Raw genomic sequence first — 14100 nt, 5'->3', positions numbered from 1 at the left:
AGACTTCGATTCTAAACGTTGTTTTCCCCCTAAATGAAAAACAATCAATTTTGTTTTGTTTGTTTGTTTGGGCAGAGAAGGGAAAACTGTCCTGAGGAAGTCAACTCCATGTCACTATCTGAAAATGAACACTGAAGCCCTCCTGGAGAAACGAGACTTTTAAAAAAGGTGTTTGAGAAAGTGGTATTTCTGGTGAAGAAAACTTTCAGCAAAGTTCAGAAAACCCTCCACATGTATGCCAATGTATTTGGTTTTTGGTTAAATTCAAGTAAAATTAAGTTTTGTGGTTTTGCGGGTGACAGAAGAGGCAGAGAACACTTTGCAAAGGAACAGTCTGTTCTTTCTGGGCCTCTGTGTACCTAGCTAAAAAAAAAAAAGGTGACCCACTTTCTTAACTGGGGGGCCAACGAGTTCAGGCTGTACTGTCCCAGGTGCCCTCTGCTCACAGCTACGCCAGGGTTTCCCATTCAGTCTACCCATTCCTGTCTCTGTGGCAGCAGCGGCAGGGACCCAGGAGGGTGTACTGGGACAGGGGTGGGGACACAGAGATAAAGGGAGACTCACAGACAGAGAGATAGAGACTTTGAGTGGCCATTAGACAGGCAAAGAGACAGAGGCAGAACAGTGGAAGGTCAGGCCAGAGGCTGGCCCTGTGGGGTGGGAGGTAGGTAGGGTCTGGGAGGCAGGGCCCACCACGGAGTGCTATTTGTTCCCCTGGGCAGCTGGGGAGCCTTGGTGCAGACGGGGCCTTGGCCTGTTCTCCTCAAGTCACCCCCAATTCTATAGGCCTCCCCAGACGTTCAAAGCCCCCAACCTCTGCCCTCTCTCCCACCCCAATTCTCTGACACCAGATCTGACTGCACCCTTCCTGCTCACACACCTGCCATGTCTCCCCATTTCCCTCCATCTCCGGAACTGAGTTTCGGGGTCCCGCAGGTATGGTCAAGATGGAGCCAGCAGAATAAGTGAATAATAATGACAATGTTTTAGGTCCCGTGTATAGCTCTGAGCCCAGCCCTTTCCAGGGATCAGCCCTTGAATCCCACAGCTGCATAGTGAGGGGGTCTTAAATTAGACAAAGGCTTGTCTCCTGGTCTCCAGCTCTGGCTGACTCCGGAGGGAGAACCATTTCCTGTTCATTTCTGAATTTCCGCCAGTGTTAGGGGGTTCTCAGACCCACCCTTAGCATCAAACTCTGCCTGCACCTCTAACAGGCGGCAAACGGGCCGCAGGCTGGGGCGACCCCTGGTGGCCGACAGCAGAACACAGAGGCCAGACCCTCGTATTCCTTCCCTCAGACTCCCCTCCTCCTGGGGGTCGGGGCTCTCCAATTCCCTAACAAGGTGGGTCCCCCTCTCAGGTAAAGGCCCTGATCAGGCACCTCCAAGCCCCAGGTGAGTGGAGGGGATAATGAGCAAGGCTGGCTGAGGGGGGATCAGAGTTCCAAGGGCTCCCACTTCCCTCCTTACACCAGTCTCAAGAATTTTTCAAAACAAAATTTAATTTTTAAAGGTAATACATGGGCATTGCTTTTTTAAATGCAAACTTTACAAAAAAGATATACAGAGAAACATACAGAGACTGCCTCTCCCACCACAGCTGTGGCCCGCTGGTTCCCGCCGCAGAGGCCACAGCTGTGACCAGTGTTTCCTTTGGAAATATTTGAATAAAGTCTCCCTCCGCCCTGCATTTAAAAAAAATGTACACGAATTATTGCTCTTCTGCTTTTTACATTTATATGTCTCCAAGAAGATCTGCTTTGGCTTTTTTTTTTTTTTAAAGATTTTATTGGGGAAGGGGAACAGCATTTTATTGGGGAACAGTGTGTACTTCCAGGCCTTTTTTCAAGTCAAATTGTTGTCCTTTCAATCTTAGTTGTGGAGGGCGCAGCTCAGCTCCAGGTCCAGTTGTTACTAGTTGCAGGGGGTGCAGCCCGCCATCCCTTGCTGGAATCCAACCAGCAACCTTGTTCTTGAGAGGATGCACTCCAACCAACTAAGCCATCCTGGAGGCAGCTCAACTCAAGGTGCCGTGTTCAATCTTAGTTGCAGGGGGCAGAGCCCACCATCCCTTGTGGGACTCCAGTTAGGAGCATGGAGCTCTAACCGCCTGAGCCAACTCGAGGAATTGAACTGGCAACCTTGTGGTTGAGAGCCCACTGGCCCATGTGGGAAGCGAACTGGCTGCCTTCGGAGTTAGGAGCATGAAGCCTAACTGCCTGAGCTACCGGGCCGGCCCCTGCTTTGGCTTTTTAAATAGTTGTGTAATATTCCACCGTGTGGATGGAGAGACACTCAGTTAAAGTCCCCTATTGGTGGACATTGAGGTTTCCAATTTTTTGCACTTACCAACAATATGGTAATAATCTCCTCATTCCCTCTCTCCTTTTTAAAAGTACATTTTAAATTTTGGAATAGTTTTAGATTTACAGAAAATTTGCAGAGCTGATACAGAGAGTCCCTGACTAGCCCTCACCCAGCTTTGTTAACATCTTAATATATACCATGATTCCTTTGTCAAAACTAACAAATTAACCTTCGTAGATTACTATTAACTAAACTCTAGACTTTCTTTGATTTACCCCCTAAGTGTTTTTTTGTTCCAGAATTCAACCCAGGATTCTGCATTGTATTTAGTCCATCATTTTGTACCCATGTAAATATAGTTGTAGAAAATTACTAGAAGGGGAACTGATAGGTCAAACAGTATGTGCACTTCTAATTCTGAGAGATTCAGAAAACTGCCTTCTCGGGTGGTCGTACCTGAGCATTTCCACCAGGACTGTGTGAGAGTGCTTATTTCCCCATAGCAGTGCCAACACAGTGTAGTCACAAACTTTTAATTAATTGGTAGAAAGTGGTACCACATTATTGCTTCAATTTGCATTTCTTTTCCAGGAGTGAGGTTGGGCACCTTTTTTGGTTTGTTTCTACAAACTGACTGTCCATGTTCTTTGTCCATTTTTCTACTGAGTTGTTTTTTGAAATTTTAATTTATAAGAGCTCCTTACATAATATGGAAATCAGTTTATTCCTGGGTATAAAAAACTATCTGAAAATGGATCTTTCTTTTCTTCCAAAGGATTTTCTAGCTAGTTATTTACGTATAGGAAAGTTTCAGTTAATTCTCTTGGGTTTTCTATATATAAAATCATACCACCAGCAGGTAATATTATTAGGTTGAATTGTTTCTGATGCATTCCTGCCCAAAATGCCAACCTAAAACTAATCATAAGGAAACATCACACAAACTCAAACTCTGACTCCACAAGAGACTGGCCTTGGCTTTTAAAAAATGCCAATATCATGAAAAACAAAGACAGACTGAGGAATGTTCCAGATGAAAGAGACTTGACAAATATAATGTGTGAGCCGGTATACTCTTTTGTTATAAAGGACATTATCAGAACAGTTGGAAAAATCTGTTTAAAGTCTGCAGATTAGATAACAGTATTTTATCAGTGTCCATTTCCTGATTTTCATAACTGTACCATAAGTATGTGAGAGAATTCCTTGTTTTTAGGAAATGCACATACTCAAGTATTTATGGCTAAAGAAACATCATTTCTGCAAGTTTTTCATAAAGAAGAGAGAGAGAGGTGCCCAGGAGTTCTCTGTACTTACCTGCCAACTTCTCTGTAAGTCTGAAGTTATATCAAATATACAGGTAAAAAACAAAGATAATATGAAATTGAGCTATGTGAAAGTGTTATTTCAATTATTTTTGATCTGTAAAAACAGTGCTTTCATATGATCCAACCTATACATTCTCTTCCTCTTTTCTAATATTTGTACCTTATTTCTTTTTCTTGTCTAATTGGCTAGTACCTCCAGAACAATATTAAATACTTGACAGTGGTTCTCACCTTGGCCCCGATTTTGATGGCCTTTTCAGAACTTTTTTCATTTGACCCTTTAATACAGTGAATTTTATTAACAAACTTCTGAATACTGAACCATCCCTGCATTTCAGGCATAAGTTCCTTTTGTTGTGGTGTATTTTTAAAAAATGTGTCACTTGATCCTCTTTGCTAAAATTCCATTTGGGAGTTTTGTACCATTCTCACAGGAAGAGGAGTCTGTAGTTTCTCATTGTGCCATCATTGTAGTTTTTGGTGTCAAGGATAAGCCAAATCTCTAAACATGATTCCAATCATTCATTTTACAGACAAGGTAAACTGAGGCCCAGAGAGAAGTGACCTCTCCAGGTCACTTCCCAGCCCGGACTGGACCCTAAGTCCTCATGTCTGTGGGATGAGGACAAAACTATCAGTACAGGGGACTTAAGTCCCAGATCAGCACTATCTCACTGGATGACCAAATGGGCCTCAGTTTCCCCATCTGTAGTCTGTAGAATAACCACTAGATGGTCGGGGAGAGAGGGTCGAGTCTTCCTTCTGCATAGTTTCCTTTCAGAGTGGTTCCTTGGATCTAAAGCTGAGCGTTGATGGATGTCAACTGGGCATCTCATCCTGCGTGGGCACCTCTATACATGTTCCCACAGTGCTCCCACAGGGTCAGTCCTCCTGGCCTGGAGCCTCCATCCTGGGAGAGGGCTGACTCACCTCATGTGCGCCTCGCCGGTCGTCGGCAGCCCCCCGAGGGTCTGGGGCGAGAACGAGTGCGGGGGTTGGGCCGGGGTCGGGACCCGGAGCGGGGCCGGGGGTGCGGCACTTTGCGCTGAGGGTCCATCTCGGCTTCCAGGGCTTTACTGCCGGGGAGGAGAGGCTTGTCAGCACCTGGACTCCCGACCCTGGAGAATCCCCAGCACTCTTCCGCCCTTCCTGGGAACCACACTCCCCAGAAATCCCCATCCCCCCAGTATCCCCATCCTTTCTCCACCTCTGGCCATTCCCAGGACCCTTCCCCAGGGACTCACTGCCCCTTCCCCAGGAGCTCCTCTCCAGACCCTTTAGCCCCTCTCTCCATACTCCCTTTTCCTTGCACCACCTTCCCAGGGCCCCCATATGTGCCCGACCCCAGGGAGCCACGCCTCTAGAGTGCCGGCCCCAACCTGGGGGTTCCCTCTCCCAGAGTGCCCACCGGGCTCACCCACCCTAGGTTCTAATTACAGGACCCTCACTATGACCCTCCCCTCACAAATCTCCCCGAGGCCCCGCCCACACGATCCCGCCCCCTCTTCCCTCTCCACGCCCCCTGTGGTGATTGGGCAAAAAGAACGAAGCCTTGAGCAGCCATTGGCCGCACACTCCGCCCGTCCACAGCCCTGGGCCCGCCTCTTACTCACACGCGCTCGCGCAGCACCGCCTCCCGGGCTGCGCATGCTCCGCCCTCGGCCTCCGCTGTGCGTGCTTGCTGCTGCGCCTCTTCCAGCCGCTTAGCGGACTCGGTGGCTGCCGCCTCCCATCGCGCTAGGGCCTCTGCGGGCGCAGCGGGTGGGGTCAGGCGGGAGACCAGGCTCCCAACCCCGCGCGCGCCGGCGTCTAAGTTTATAGTCTGCCTATTATTTGCGTGCTTTGCTTTATTTTAATTAAATTTATGTGCTGTTTACCTGGCCTTTCCGTGTCATTTGCATAGCTTTTCATAGGTTTGCATTGCTTTTGGAAATCGTTTACATAGCGTTTGCGTATTTTGTTGCATTTAGGTTTTTGTGACCTTTGCAATGTTATGTGCATTTCTTTCATAAGTTTTCTCATTCGTTTGCGCGTTGTTTGCATTATTTTGCACCTATACGTCGTTTGCATAGCTAGGAGACTTCTAGGCTCCTCCCACTTCTAGCCCTGCCCAGTATCCTTGCGCGACAACACACCTGTCAGCGCCCCGTTCTCGGCCCCCATCTGGGTTCCCTGTGCCTTGGCTTCGTCCATCTCAGTCTTCAGTGTCATTAGTTGGGTCTGAAGCCGGCTCTGTGGAATGGAGGGGAGGTGAGGAGGGATCTGGGGAAGGAAGGAATAAATTGGCCTCGACCTTTCTAGGGGAAACCGAGACGACACTGAATGTCTTTTGGGGTCCTGTAGTTGTAAAAGAAGTGGCTGCTGAAGTCGGGTACCGCGTGGTTACAGCTGCCTGCGTGGAAGGAGGTCTCTGCCCAGGTCCATCGGCCCCAACCCGAAGCCATCAAGATATGGAGACGGTTTAGCTCTGCAAACTCCGGTTCCAAGTCCAGCTACATCTAGACTAGCTGGCTGGGGTTTCAAACCAACACAAGCCCGTTTAGTGGTTGACAGTGATTGGGTTTGTGGGGTAAGCCTGTCACCTCTGTGAGACATTCTGCAAAACAACTGGCCTGGCCTCAGAGCATCTTCCATCACGAGGCAGAATCAGAATTTGAACCCAGGGCAGGCTGCTCTTAACTTCGGCTGCCCCAGACCCTTCCCTTAGGCGGGCGGGAAAGGGGTAAAGGGTCTTTTTTTATTTCTAAAATTCACACACTTCTCAACCTTTGCTGGGCCCAGTTCAGAAAGGCACACAGTAGTTAATAAATGTGAGTGGGTTGGGACTTTGACGATGATTCTTCTGTGAGGCTCAGGGCTGGGAAGGGTTACCGAAGGGTTTGAAGGGGGTGGCCAGAAGAAAAGGGAGGACCTGGCTGGTACCTCCTCCAAGAAGCCAACTTTAGCCTCTTAATTACAGGTGACATGCATGTCCCTATCCCGAAATAGGGCTGCTGGACACTGGCTGGGGGGGCGGGGCGGGGGAGAGCTGTGGGGGAAGGATAAAACAGGGCCTCCGCAGGTAGGCTTAGGTCTGGGATCCACTAGACTTTGGGATCTAGTCACCACCACTTATTTAGCAAATAGCAGAGGACAGTGGGGCCTTCTAGATCAGAAGATGGACTCAAGGGTGAACTGGCATTGTAGGAAAGAGTTGGAAGGGGTTATGGTGCTATTCTCATTCCTACTGAAGAACTGGGAAAACCAAGGCACGGAGAGGGGAGTAATTCCTGGGTGGGTGTGTGCAGGCCCTCTCCCCTCACATTCTGGATGTCCTAGCATCCAATCCTGCCCACCTACCTGGCGGCCCTCACAGGCCCTTAGCGCCTCCTCCAGCTCCCGACGGACACTCTCGGTCTGGTCCAGCTGCCTAACCAGAGCCTCTTCGCGTTTGGCAGCCTCTGCCAGCTGGCGCAATAGCTCCTCGACCTCCGGCGCCGGATCCCCTGGAGGCGCTGTGGCATTGGCGCCTGGCTCCCGCTCTGGACACCGAGACCCCCGGGAGGCCGCGGCGGCCAGATTCCAGGCCAGCAGGGCTGCCCCGGCCGCCGCCGCCGCCAGGAACACAGCGGCTCCGCACAGGGCAAGCACCCGCCAGGCGCGTCCTGGCTCTGGCCCCAGCTCGGCCATGCCGCTGTCCACAGCTCTGTCCCCAGACGGCCACGAGTATTTAATTGGCACCTTGGGGATCCAGGACACCCACGGTTCCGCCCAGCCTGGCCATGGCTTCCCAAATCCGTTGGGAGGGGCCGGGTCCCCGCTTGGGGCCAGACCAGGCTACCCAAGCCCAGGACAGGATTGGGGGTCCTGGGTTCCAGTCCTGCCTCTGCCTCCTGCGTGCTGTCCTCTGAGCTTCAGTTTGCCCCTCTGTGAAGTGGGGATGGCAGTAGGTCCTGCCCCACAGGGCTTAGTGGCAATCACATGAGCACATTCACACAAAGCGCCCATCGACACTGCTTGGTGAGGGGCTAGGGACATATTGTCCCCATTCTGTTTATGGAGAAACCGAGGCTGTTAGGTGAAAGGCTACTCGACCAACTGAAGTCGGCTTGGCTCAGGCTGTCACACTTTCTGTGACTAGCTGTGAGGGCCAGAGGGTAGACACAAGTGTGGACCGGCCCCATCTTCCTGCTTGTTCTCCACTGGGCAGCAAGGGGGCGATCGTACAACGTGAATCAGATCTAGTTTCCCTTCCTCTCAGAATCAAATCTCTTCCCCCTCCAGACTCTATCTCATCCTCCTCCACCCTCCTTCTTCCTTCCCCTTCAAGGCCCCTATCGCGGTCTTTGACGTCATTTCCTCCTCCTGGGCCCCGTCCAACTCTCAATGTTCTTGGGGGCAAGCGCCTTCGCTCAACACGGCCTTCGCTCGCCATGGCCTTTGCACTGGCTGTTCCCTCTGCCAGAGCGCCCTCCTCTCCTTCTGTACCCAACTCTCCCCCTTTCTCCCATCCACCCGTGTGTCCCCTCCTCCAAAATTCTCCCTTTCTCCACTACCTCAGTCCTCTTTTGATGAGTTCTTTCAGCTCTGCTGTAATTTTCCGTTGTTTTACTGATTCCCAGATGCGTCCCCTAGCAGACTGGGTGAGCCCCTAAAGAGCAAAGCCCGCATCAACCTCATTCCCATTGCCTCAGCCTGGGCCTGGCACCTGGTAGTTGTGTAGGAAATGTGAGCTGACTGAACACTGTAAACTCTCAGGGTCGTTCCCTCCCCCCATTCTACACGAATAAATAGGAGCCCAGAGAGACCAAGTCTCTGGCCAGGGACACACAGCAGCCGCTGGTCACTGCTTGATTCCTACTGGAGCTAGAACCCTGTGGGGACAGAGCCAGGTATTCAGTTTCCAGGCTCTCGACCTCACGTGGAAAGGTGCTGGCTCAGGTAATAGATGGCCATCTGCTGTGGCTAGTTGGCCGTCAGCTGAAACCAGTGAGCCATTGGCCACTAATATAACTGCCGTGGCTATGCTAGCTGCGGATGGTGGCTGGCAAGTGGGGATTGCAGTTAGCAGGGCGGATTGCGGATTGCAGAGAGGCACGGATTGCAGTTGGCAAGTGAGGTTGGTTGGCAGAAAAGCGGACGGCGGGTTGTGGATCATGTGGTTCCTGCTTCCTGTGTCTCTAACCCAGCCGCCAGTGAGACTATTGTGGTATGACTCCCCTATCTGTGGCTCTGTGGGTGTTCCTTTTTGGCCTCACCATATCCTGCATTCTTATGTGGGGAGCGGGAGCTGAGACCACGCATGACACCCTGCATGACAAACCCCCATAGACCTGCAGGACCCGTCAGTCCTTACTTCTCAACCCCTGGCTCCGTTGGTCACAGCCAGCAAAGGAAGTGGGGCATTTTTAGAAAGGAGAGAAGTTTATATCTGGGCCATAGTGTGGGGGGTTGGGGGGAGAAACTGAGTAGGTTGAATCCATCTTATTGGGCAAACATATACCCCTTCATCAGTGAAACACAGCCCAGGTGTAGGAGTGGGCAGCACTGTTTCGGAACATTCTGGTAGCCCAAGATGGGAGCGGAAGTGGAGGATGGTGGGGGGAGGGTGTTAAGGATGAGGTCACCTGGTCATGTGCGAAGGGTTTGCTTCCTGGAAATCACAGGAACCTGCTGGAAGCCAAAAGTTCAAATGCCTGAGCAGCTGAGAGCCCTGAACAAATCCAGGCATTTCTCTGGATCTGTTTCCTCATTTATTAGATGGGGCTGTTGGTGGCAAATGAAATGACTCAATCATGGTAAAAGGGACTCCACGAGCTCCTAATGACCCCTCCTGCAAGCTGGGGACACAGAAGTTGGGGGCACTTGAGCCTTGCCCTCTATGGCAGAAGTTCTCACCCAAGGTGATTCTGACCCCCAGGGGACACTTGGTAATGTCTGAAAGCATTTTATGTTGTCACAACTTGGGGATAGGGGGTGATAGGCATCTAGTGGGTGAAGACCAGGGGTGCTGCGTGACATCCTACCCATCTAGGGCAGCCCCCAGTGCAGAGAGCACTCCAGTCCAAACTTCAACAGTGCTGAGGTTGAGAAACCCTGCCCTAGAATGTCAGAGTGAGGCAAGAAATTGACACGGTCCATGCACAGAGAAATGGTCAGGGAGGGTGGAGCGTGATGAGCAAGGGAGAGGGAAGGGATAAAAGGGCCAGGGGACCTGGGGCAGGGATGGTGTTTGGGGTCCCTGGGTGAATAGTAGGAGCCATGAAGGGGCAGTCTGGTGACCATCTGGGCTGGGGACCATGGGACCTGAAGGCAGTGCAGAATTCTGGGCAGATGTAAGGATCCTGGCCGCAGGGCCAGGGCCAGGGCCAGGAAATTGCCTGGACAATACAATGGTACCTCGGTTTTCGAATGTAATCCATTCTGGAAGACCGCTCAAGTTCTGAAACGTTCGAAAACAGCCGACAGCTAGGCCTCAGGATCTTGCACTCAGCGGAAGCCGCTTCATATGTTTGACTTTCGAGGCATGTTCAAAAACCGAAGCATTTACTTCCGGGTTTATGGAATTCGTAAACTGAAATGTTCATCAGTGGAGATGTTCGAAAACCGAGGTACTACTGTAGTTGGGATTCCAGGAGAACTTAGAGGAAAATAACAAAGGACAAAGAGATTACAGGGTATGGAAAAATTCAAGAAAGTGTGTTAAGGGCCTATCGGGATAGTGGCCCTTCATTTTGGAGAAGCAGAGAGACTCTCTGGAAGAGAGGTTCCTAGAGCTGGGTACTGCAGGAAAAAGAGTGTAGATGATGGAGGACATTGCGATAAAGGCCTGGCCTGGGTGTGTCTGCAGATCCAGGTTTGAATTCCAGCCCTGTACTTTCCATGGGAGGGGGATTAGGAACCAGGACAAGGTGTCCCTCTCATCGTAGCCTCTGTTTCCTCATTGGAACCATGGGCATCAGAAGAGTGGTGAGGAGCCCAGAGGAGGACGCTGAGCACTCAGTGAGCTTGACAAGAATGTACAGTCCTTTAAGATGATCCTAGCGGAAAAGAAGGCTAGTAGGCAGTGCGGTGGTACCTGCCTAAACCCCATGGTTTCCTGGGAACATTCTGGAATGGGGAAAGCTGGGTGTAGATGTCAACGGGCCCCAGATACTTGAGGGTGACACAATGACACTCCAGGAACTTCAGAGTAAGGTCTTGCCCCAAAAAGTGGTGTTTATTTTTTGGAGCCCCCCCAAAAAAAGACAAAATGTGATCTTCTGGGAACTGTGAGAGCAATACACAGATGCCCTCTCCCACATGACCTCCCCAGCTTGGGGGTAGGGGGTTGGGGAGGCAGCCCTGGGCCAACTCTGATACTTCGCCACCCCCAAGGCTGCCATATTGACCCCTCAGAGCTGTCCCATGAACCACCCTGTCACCAGGCTCCCTCCTCTCCCTCTGCTGTCCCCTCCCCCCCAACCGTGCTCCTGTATGGCCCCTCTGGACTGGGCAGGACAGGGAAGCCGAGCCGGAACAGGACAGCGCAGGTTGTGGCCTAAGAGACATCATAAGAGGGACTCAAGACAGACTTGAGGCAGATAGCACACGGGGCCCTGCCCCCTCCCTAAAGCCCGCCCCATTCCAGGGCCCCTCCCTCCTCACTGTGTTTCCTCTCCCTTCCGGAGACCCTTCTCCAAGCCAGCACCCCACCCCGCAGCAAGCAGGCCACCTCCCCAGACCCTGACTATCCCTGAATCCCTCCCTCCTTTCCCAGGTGCCCCCTCCTTACCAGCCAGCTTCCTGGGACCTCAGGCCAGCAGAGCCCCGAGGCTCAGGGTCAGAAGCACATAGATTGCCAGGGAGTTGATGGTGTTTCCGGAGCTGGTGGAGCCATTTCCCCCCTCCGAGGCGTCATTCTTTTTCCTGGATTGGAGACGGAAACAACTCAGGCAGCTGCCGGGCCTGCCTCCACCAGCGGCCCCTCAGAATCTCTCCTCTTCCTCCACCAAGTCGCTGGGGAGGAAAATGGGCAGCTGCCACCCACTGGGTGACATGAGAGACAAGGCTGGGACTCAAACTTTGTCCTCAGAGCAATGGTAATTTTCCGAGCCCAGTGGGTCCTGGGTCTTGAAGTAGGATGAAGGGGCCATGGTAGGGGGACGGGGGGATCCCGACCTTAGTTGTTCCAGCTCGGTGGTAGTGTCCTGCAGCTTCTGCTTCAATTTCTCGATCTCTCCTAAGATGGGACAGAATAGGGGGCGCTTCAGCACCGTGGCCACGCCCCTCACCTGGCTCCATCCTAGCCCCGCTCTCATCCGGGCCCACCGTAGAAACTTGGAATGTCCGCTCCCACCTCCACTGGATTCTGGACCGGTCCCTTCCAACGGAAACCTTGGGACGGCCCCTCTCCTCCCTGCTCTTCAATACCTGACCCGCCCCTCCAAACCCATTCGTGGAACCGGGCCTTATGTTTTTCTCACCTTGAAGCTGCTGCACCAGTTCCTGCTGCTTGTGGCCATGAGCCTTCTCGGTCTCCAGGGAAGCCGTTAGAGTCACCTAACACGCGAGAGTGTGTGTGTGTGTGTGTGGGGGGTTCTGAAACTGGGTTTTGTCCCTGGCCGGGTTGCCTGCTGTTCCTGGGCCCTGGACCCCCGCCCAGTCTGTGGGGTCAGAGGGGCTCAGTTCCAAACTCCTTTCAGGGTTCCTGCCAACCCTCTCTCCACCTCAGTCTCCCACTTTGAAGAATGGCCATAACCTCCCACCCTCCCAGGATCACCCATAAGGATATGATCCTTGAAATGGGAGTTTCAAGGCCCTTCACGTGGGAATTTGGAGGCTCCCTATGCCCACCCTAGGAGAAATTTCCAGATCCCCTGAGTTATTGCCCAAGAAGATTTAGAGGTCCCGCAAACTCAGAAAACAGGGGGATTTCTGAACCCAAATTAAATGACCAGTGGGAGTTTCAAGGACCCCCTATCAAGACCCAAGTGAAAGTTTCAGTCTCTTAGGGATGCAGTGTAAGTATCAAGAGCCCCTGCTTTCTTCAGGGCCTGGGGAGGTCCCCACACCAACCCCCAGAGGGGATTTCTGCTACTCCAGACCAACATCCTGGAGTTGGAGATTCATCCACATTCTAGTGGGGATACTGAGGCCCCTGATTTGGGTACTCTGGGGAGCTTTAAAACCCCGCCCCACACCGGCACCCTAGAGAGAGTGTAGAGGTCCCCAAACCCTGGTGGGGAAATCCAGGCTCCTGATATAGGAGCCCAGGGGCAGTTTCAAGATCTGTCTCCATCTCTACCTAGACCTTTGCCCCACCCTCCCAAGCACAGGGTCCTCTCTAGGAGTGACAGTGGCTTACCACAGTCTGGTTGCAAGTGGCAGCCTGGATCTTCATTCCTAGTAAGACGTTCTGGGCTTGGGTCAGCTGGCGCTCCAGAAGGTGGGTGAAGTTTCGACACTTCTGCTCTGCTAGGAGGCCATCCTTGCAGGCCTCTCTGTTGGCCATGGCAGCGAAGATGCTTGTGACTACAAGCAGAATCACCACCGCCACGCCCAGCACGATCACCATCCACCAGCTCGGCCTGTGGCCCCCGAACACTGAAGTCAACTTGTGATCCATGGACACAGGCCGGTAGTGGCAAGAAACGGGTGCCATCCAGATCTGCCTTGGGATGTAGGGAGCTTGAGTGCGAGTCAGAGGATGAAACTGGAACCTTCTACCGGCTGGGACTGCCCCCTTATTAGCATAGGAGCCAGCCTGACCAATGAGAAGTTCTGAGAGATTGCAACCCTGTGCCTCTTCACCTAAAGGTTCTTGTATGGGATTTCGGAGAAAGGGAGGGAAGTTTAACTTTCAGTTTCAGTTTCTCAGAAAAGAGGTGCGTTGTTTCTGCCAAATTACAGCGTGGCTGTCCTGGGCTGGGTGACAGATGACCTGTGAGCTCTTGTGGGAGGGGAGCTGCCTGGGACACCCAATGCAAGTTCTGGCCCTTCTCCTTTGTTCGTGAGGGTGACAATTGCAGTTACTGAACAGCTAGGGCATGCCAGACTTGTGTTCCTCCTGAAGAGGCAGAGGCCATCATTGGTCCAGTCCCCAGCTGGGGAAACTGAGGCTGAGAGGTGGACTGGGGACAGGCAGGGCCTGAGTCAGCTCCAAGAGGCTGGGTTTTATGTTCAGAGGTCTCTGTGGTGACCCAGCAGAGGTTCACGTAGCATCCCTGCTGCCGACGAGGGGACCATAGGGAGCCGTGGAGTGTGTCAAGGAGGGACTGTGGCCTGCCCAAGCTGCGAGACACCCTGATGGGCCCACGTGACCAATGCTGCAGTTCCCCATTTGGCCACCAGGTGCCGCTGGAGCCAACAAATAAGGACGCCCGTGTGACCTGTTCTGGCTCCTGCTCCCACTTCTAGAATCTGCCCCTGCCATCGCAGGAGGCCAAGTTTCTTTATCCAATTATCTATAGATGGGCATTTCAGTTGTTTCCATATCTTGGCTATTG

The 14100-nt window shown here is 52.3% G+C and overlaps 2 protein-coding genes across 3 annotated transcripts; both read right to left on the bottom strand.

The window, feature by feature from the left end:
• Positions 1 to 1481: 1481 nt before the first annotated feature.
• CCDC194 (coiled-coil domain containing 194) lies at positions 1482 to 7897 on the bottom strand. The gene is made up of 5 exons (XM_088792393.1): positions 6974 to 7897; positions 5770 to 5866; positions 5248 to 5380; positions 4565 to 4710; positions 1482 to 1684 (listed from the first exon to the last, which is right to left on the bottom strand). The coding sequence occupies exons 1-4, from the start codon at positions 7301 to 7303 to the stop codon at positions 4566 to 4568; spliced, it is 705 nt and encodes a 234-aa protein (XP_088648519.1). The 5' UTR covers positions 7304 to 7897; the 3' UTR covers positions 1482 to 1684; position 4565.
• Positions 7898 to 9353: 1456 nt separating this feature from the next.
• On the bottom strand, positions 9354 to 13408 carry BST2 (bone marrow stromal cell antigen 2). Of its 2 annotated transcripts, none has more exons than XM_074337933.2 (5): positions 12960 to 13394; positions 12079 to 12154; positions 11774 to 11834; positions 11388 to 11521; positions 9354 to 10253 (listed from the first exon to the last, which is right to left on the bottom strand). In XM_074337933.2, the coding sequence occupies exons 1-4, from the start codon at positions 13254 to 13256 to the stop codon at positions 11407 to 11409; spliced, it is 549 nt and encodes a 182-aa protein (XP_074194034.2). In that variant the 5' UTR covers positions 13257 to 13394; the 3' UTR covers positions 9354 to 10253; positions 11388 to 11406. The 2 variants fall into 2 exon arrangements, with proteins under 2 accessions (XP_074194034.2, XP_019592303.3); XM_019736744.3 differs by lacking the exon at positions 9354 to 10253 and adding an exon at positions 10807 to 11153 and having other exon boundaries at positions 12960 to 13408.
• Positions 13409 to 14100: the final 692 nt, after the last annotated feature.

This window comes from Rhinolophus sinicus, chromosome 15 (genome assembly GCF_057876585.1).
Source record: "Rhinolophus sinicus isolate RSI-liver-muscle chromosome 15, RSI-T2T, whole genome shotgun sequence".
NCBI classification, from domain to species: domain Eukaryota; kingdom Metazoa; phylum Chordata; class Mammalia; order Chiroptera; family Rhinolophidae; genus Rhinolophus; species Rhinolophus sinicus.
Note: the sequence above shows the minus strand (reverse complement) of the source record. Positions and strands in the feature narration are given on the sequence as shown.

Bases quoted from the DNA above. Each gene is read 5' to 3' on its own strand.
- CCDC194 (XM_088792393.1), bottom strand. From the start codon at position 7,303: ATGGCCGAGCTGGGGCCAGAGCCAGGACGCGCCTGGCGGGTGCTTGCC. The intron at 5,867-6,973 runs GTAGGTGGGCAG...TCCATTCCACAG, and splicing joins GGGCCTGTGAGGGCCGCCAG to AGCCGGCTTCAGACCCAACT. The intron at 5,381-5,769 runs GTGTGTTGTCGC...CTGCGCCCGCAG, and splicing joins CGAGAACGGGGCGCTGACAG to AGGCCCTAGCGCGATGGGAG.
- BST2 (XM_019736744.3), bottom strand. From the start codon at position 13,256: ATGGCACCCGTTTCTTGCCACTACCGGCCTGTGTCCATGGATCACAAG. The intron at 11,835-12,078 runs GTGAGAAAAACA...GTCCCATCTTAG, and splicing joins ACTGGTGCAGCAGCTTCAAG to GAGAGATCGAGAAATTGAAG. The intron at 11,522-11,773 runs GTCGGGATCCCC...TCTCCAATCCAG, and splicing joins ACCGAGCTGGAACAACTAAG to GAAAAAGAATGACGCCTCGG.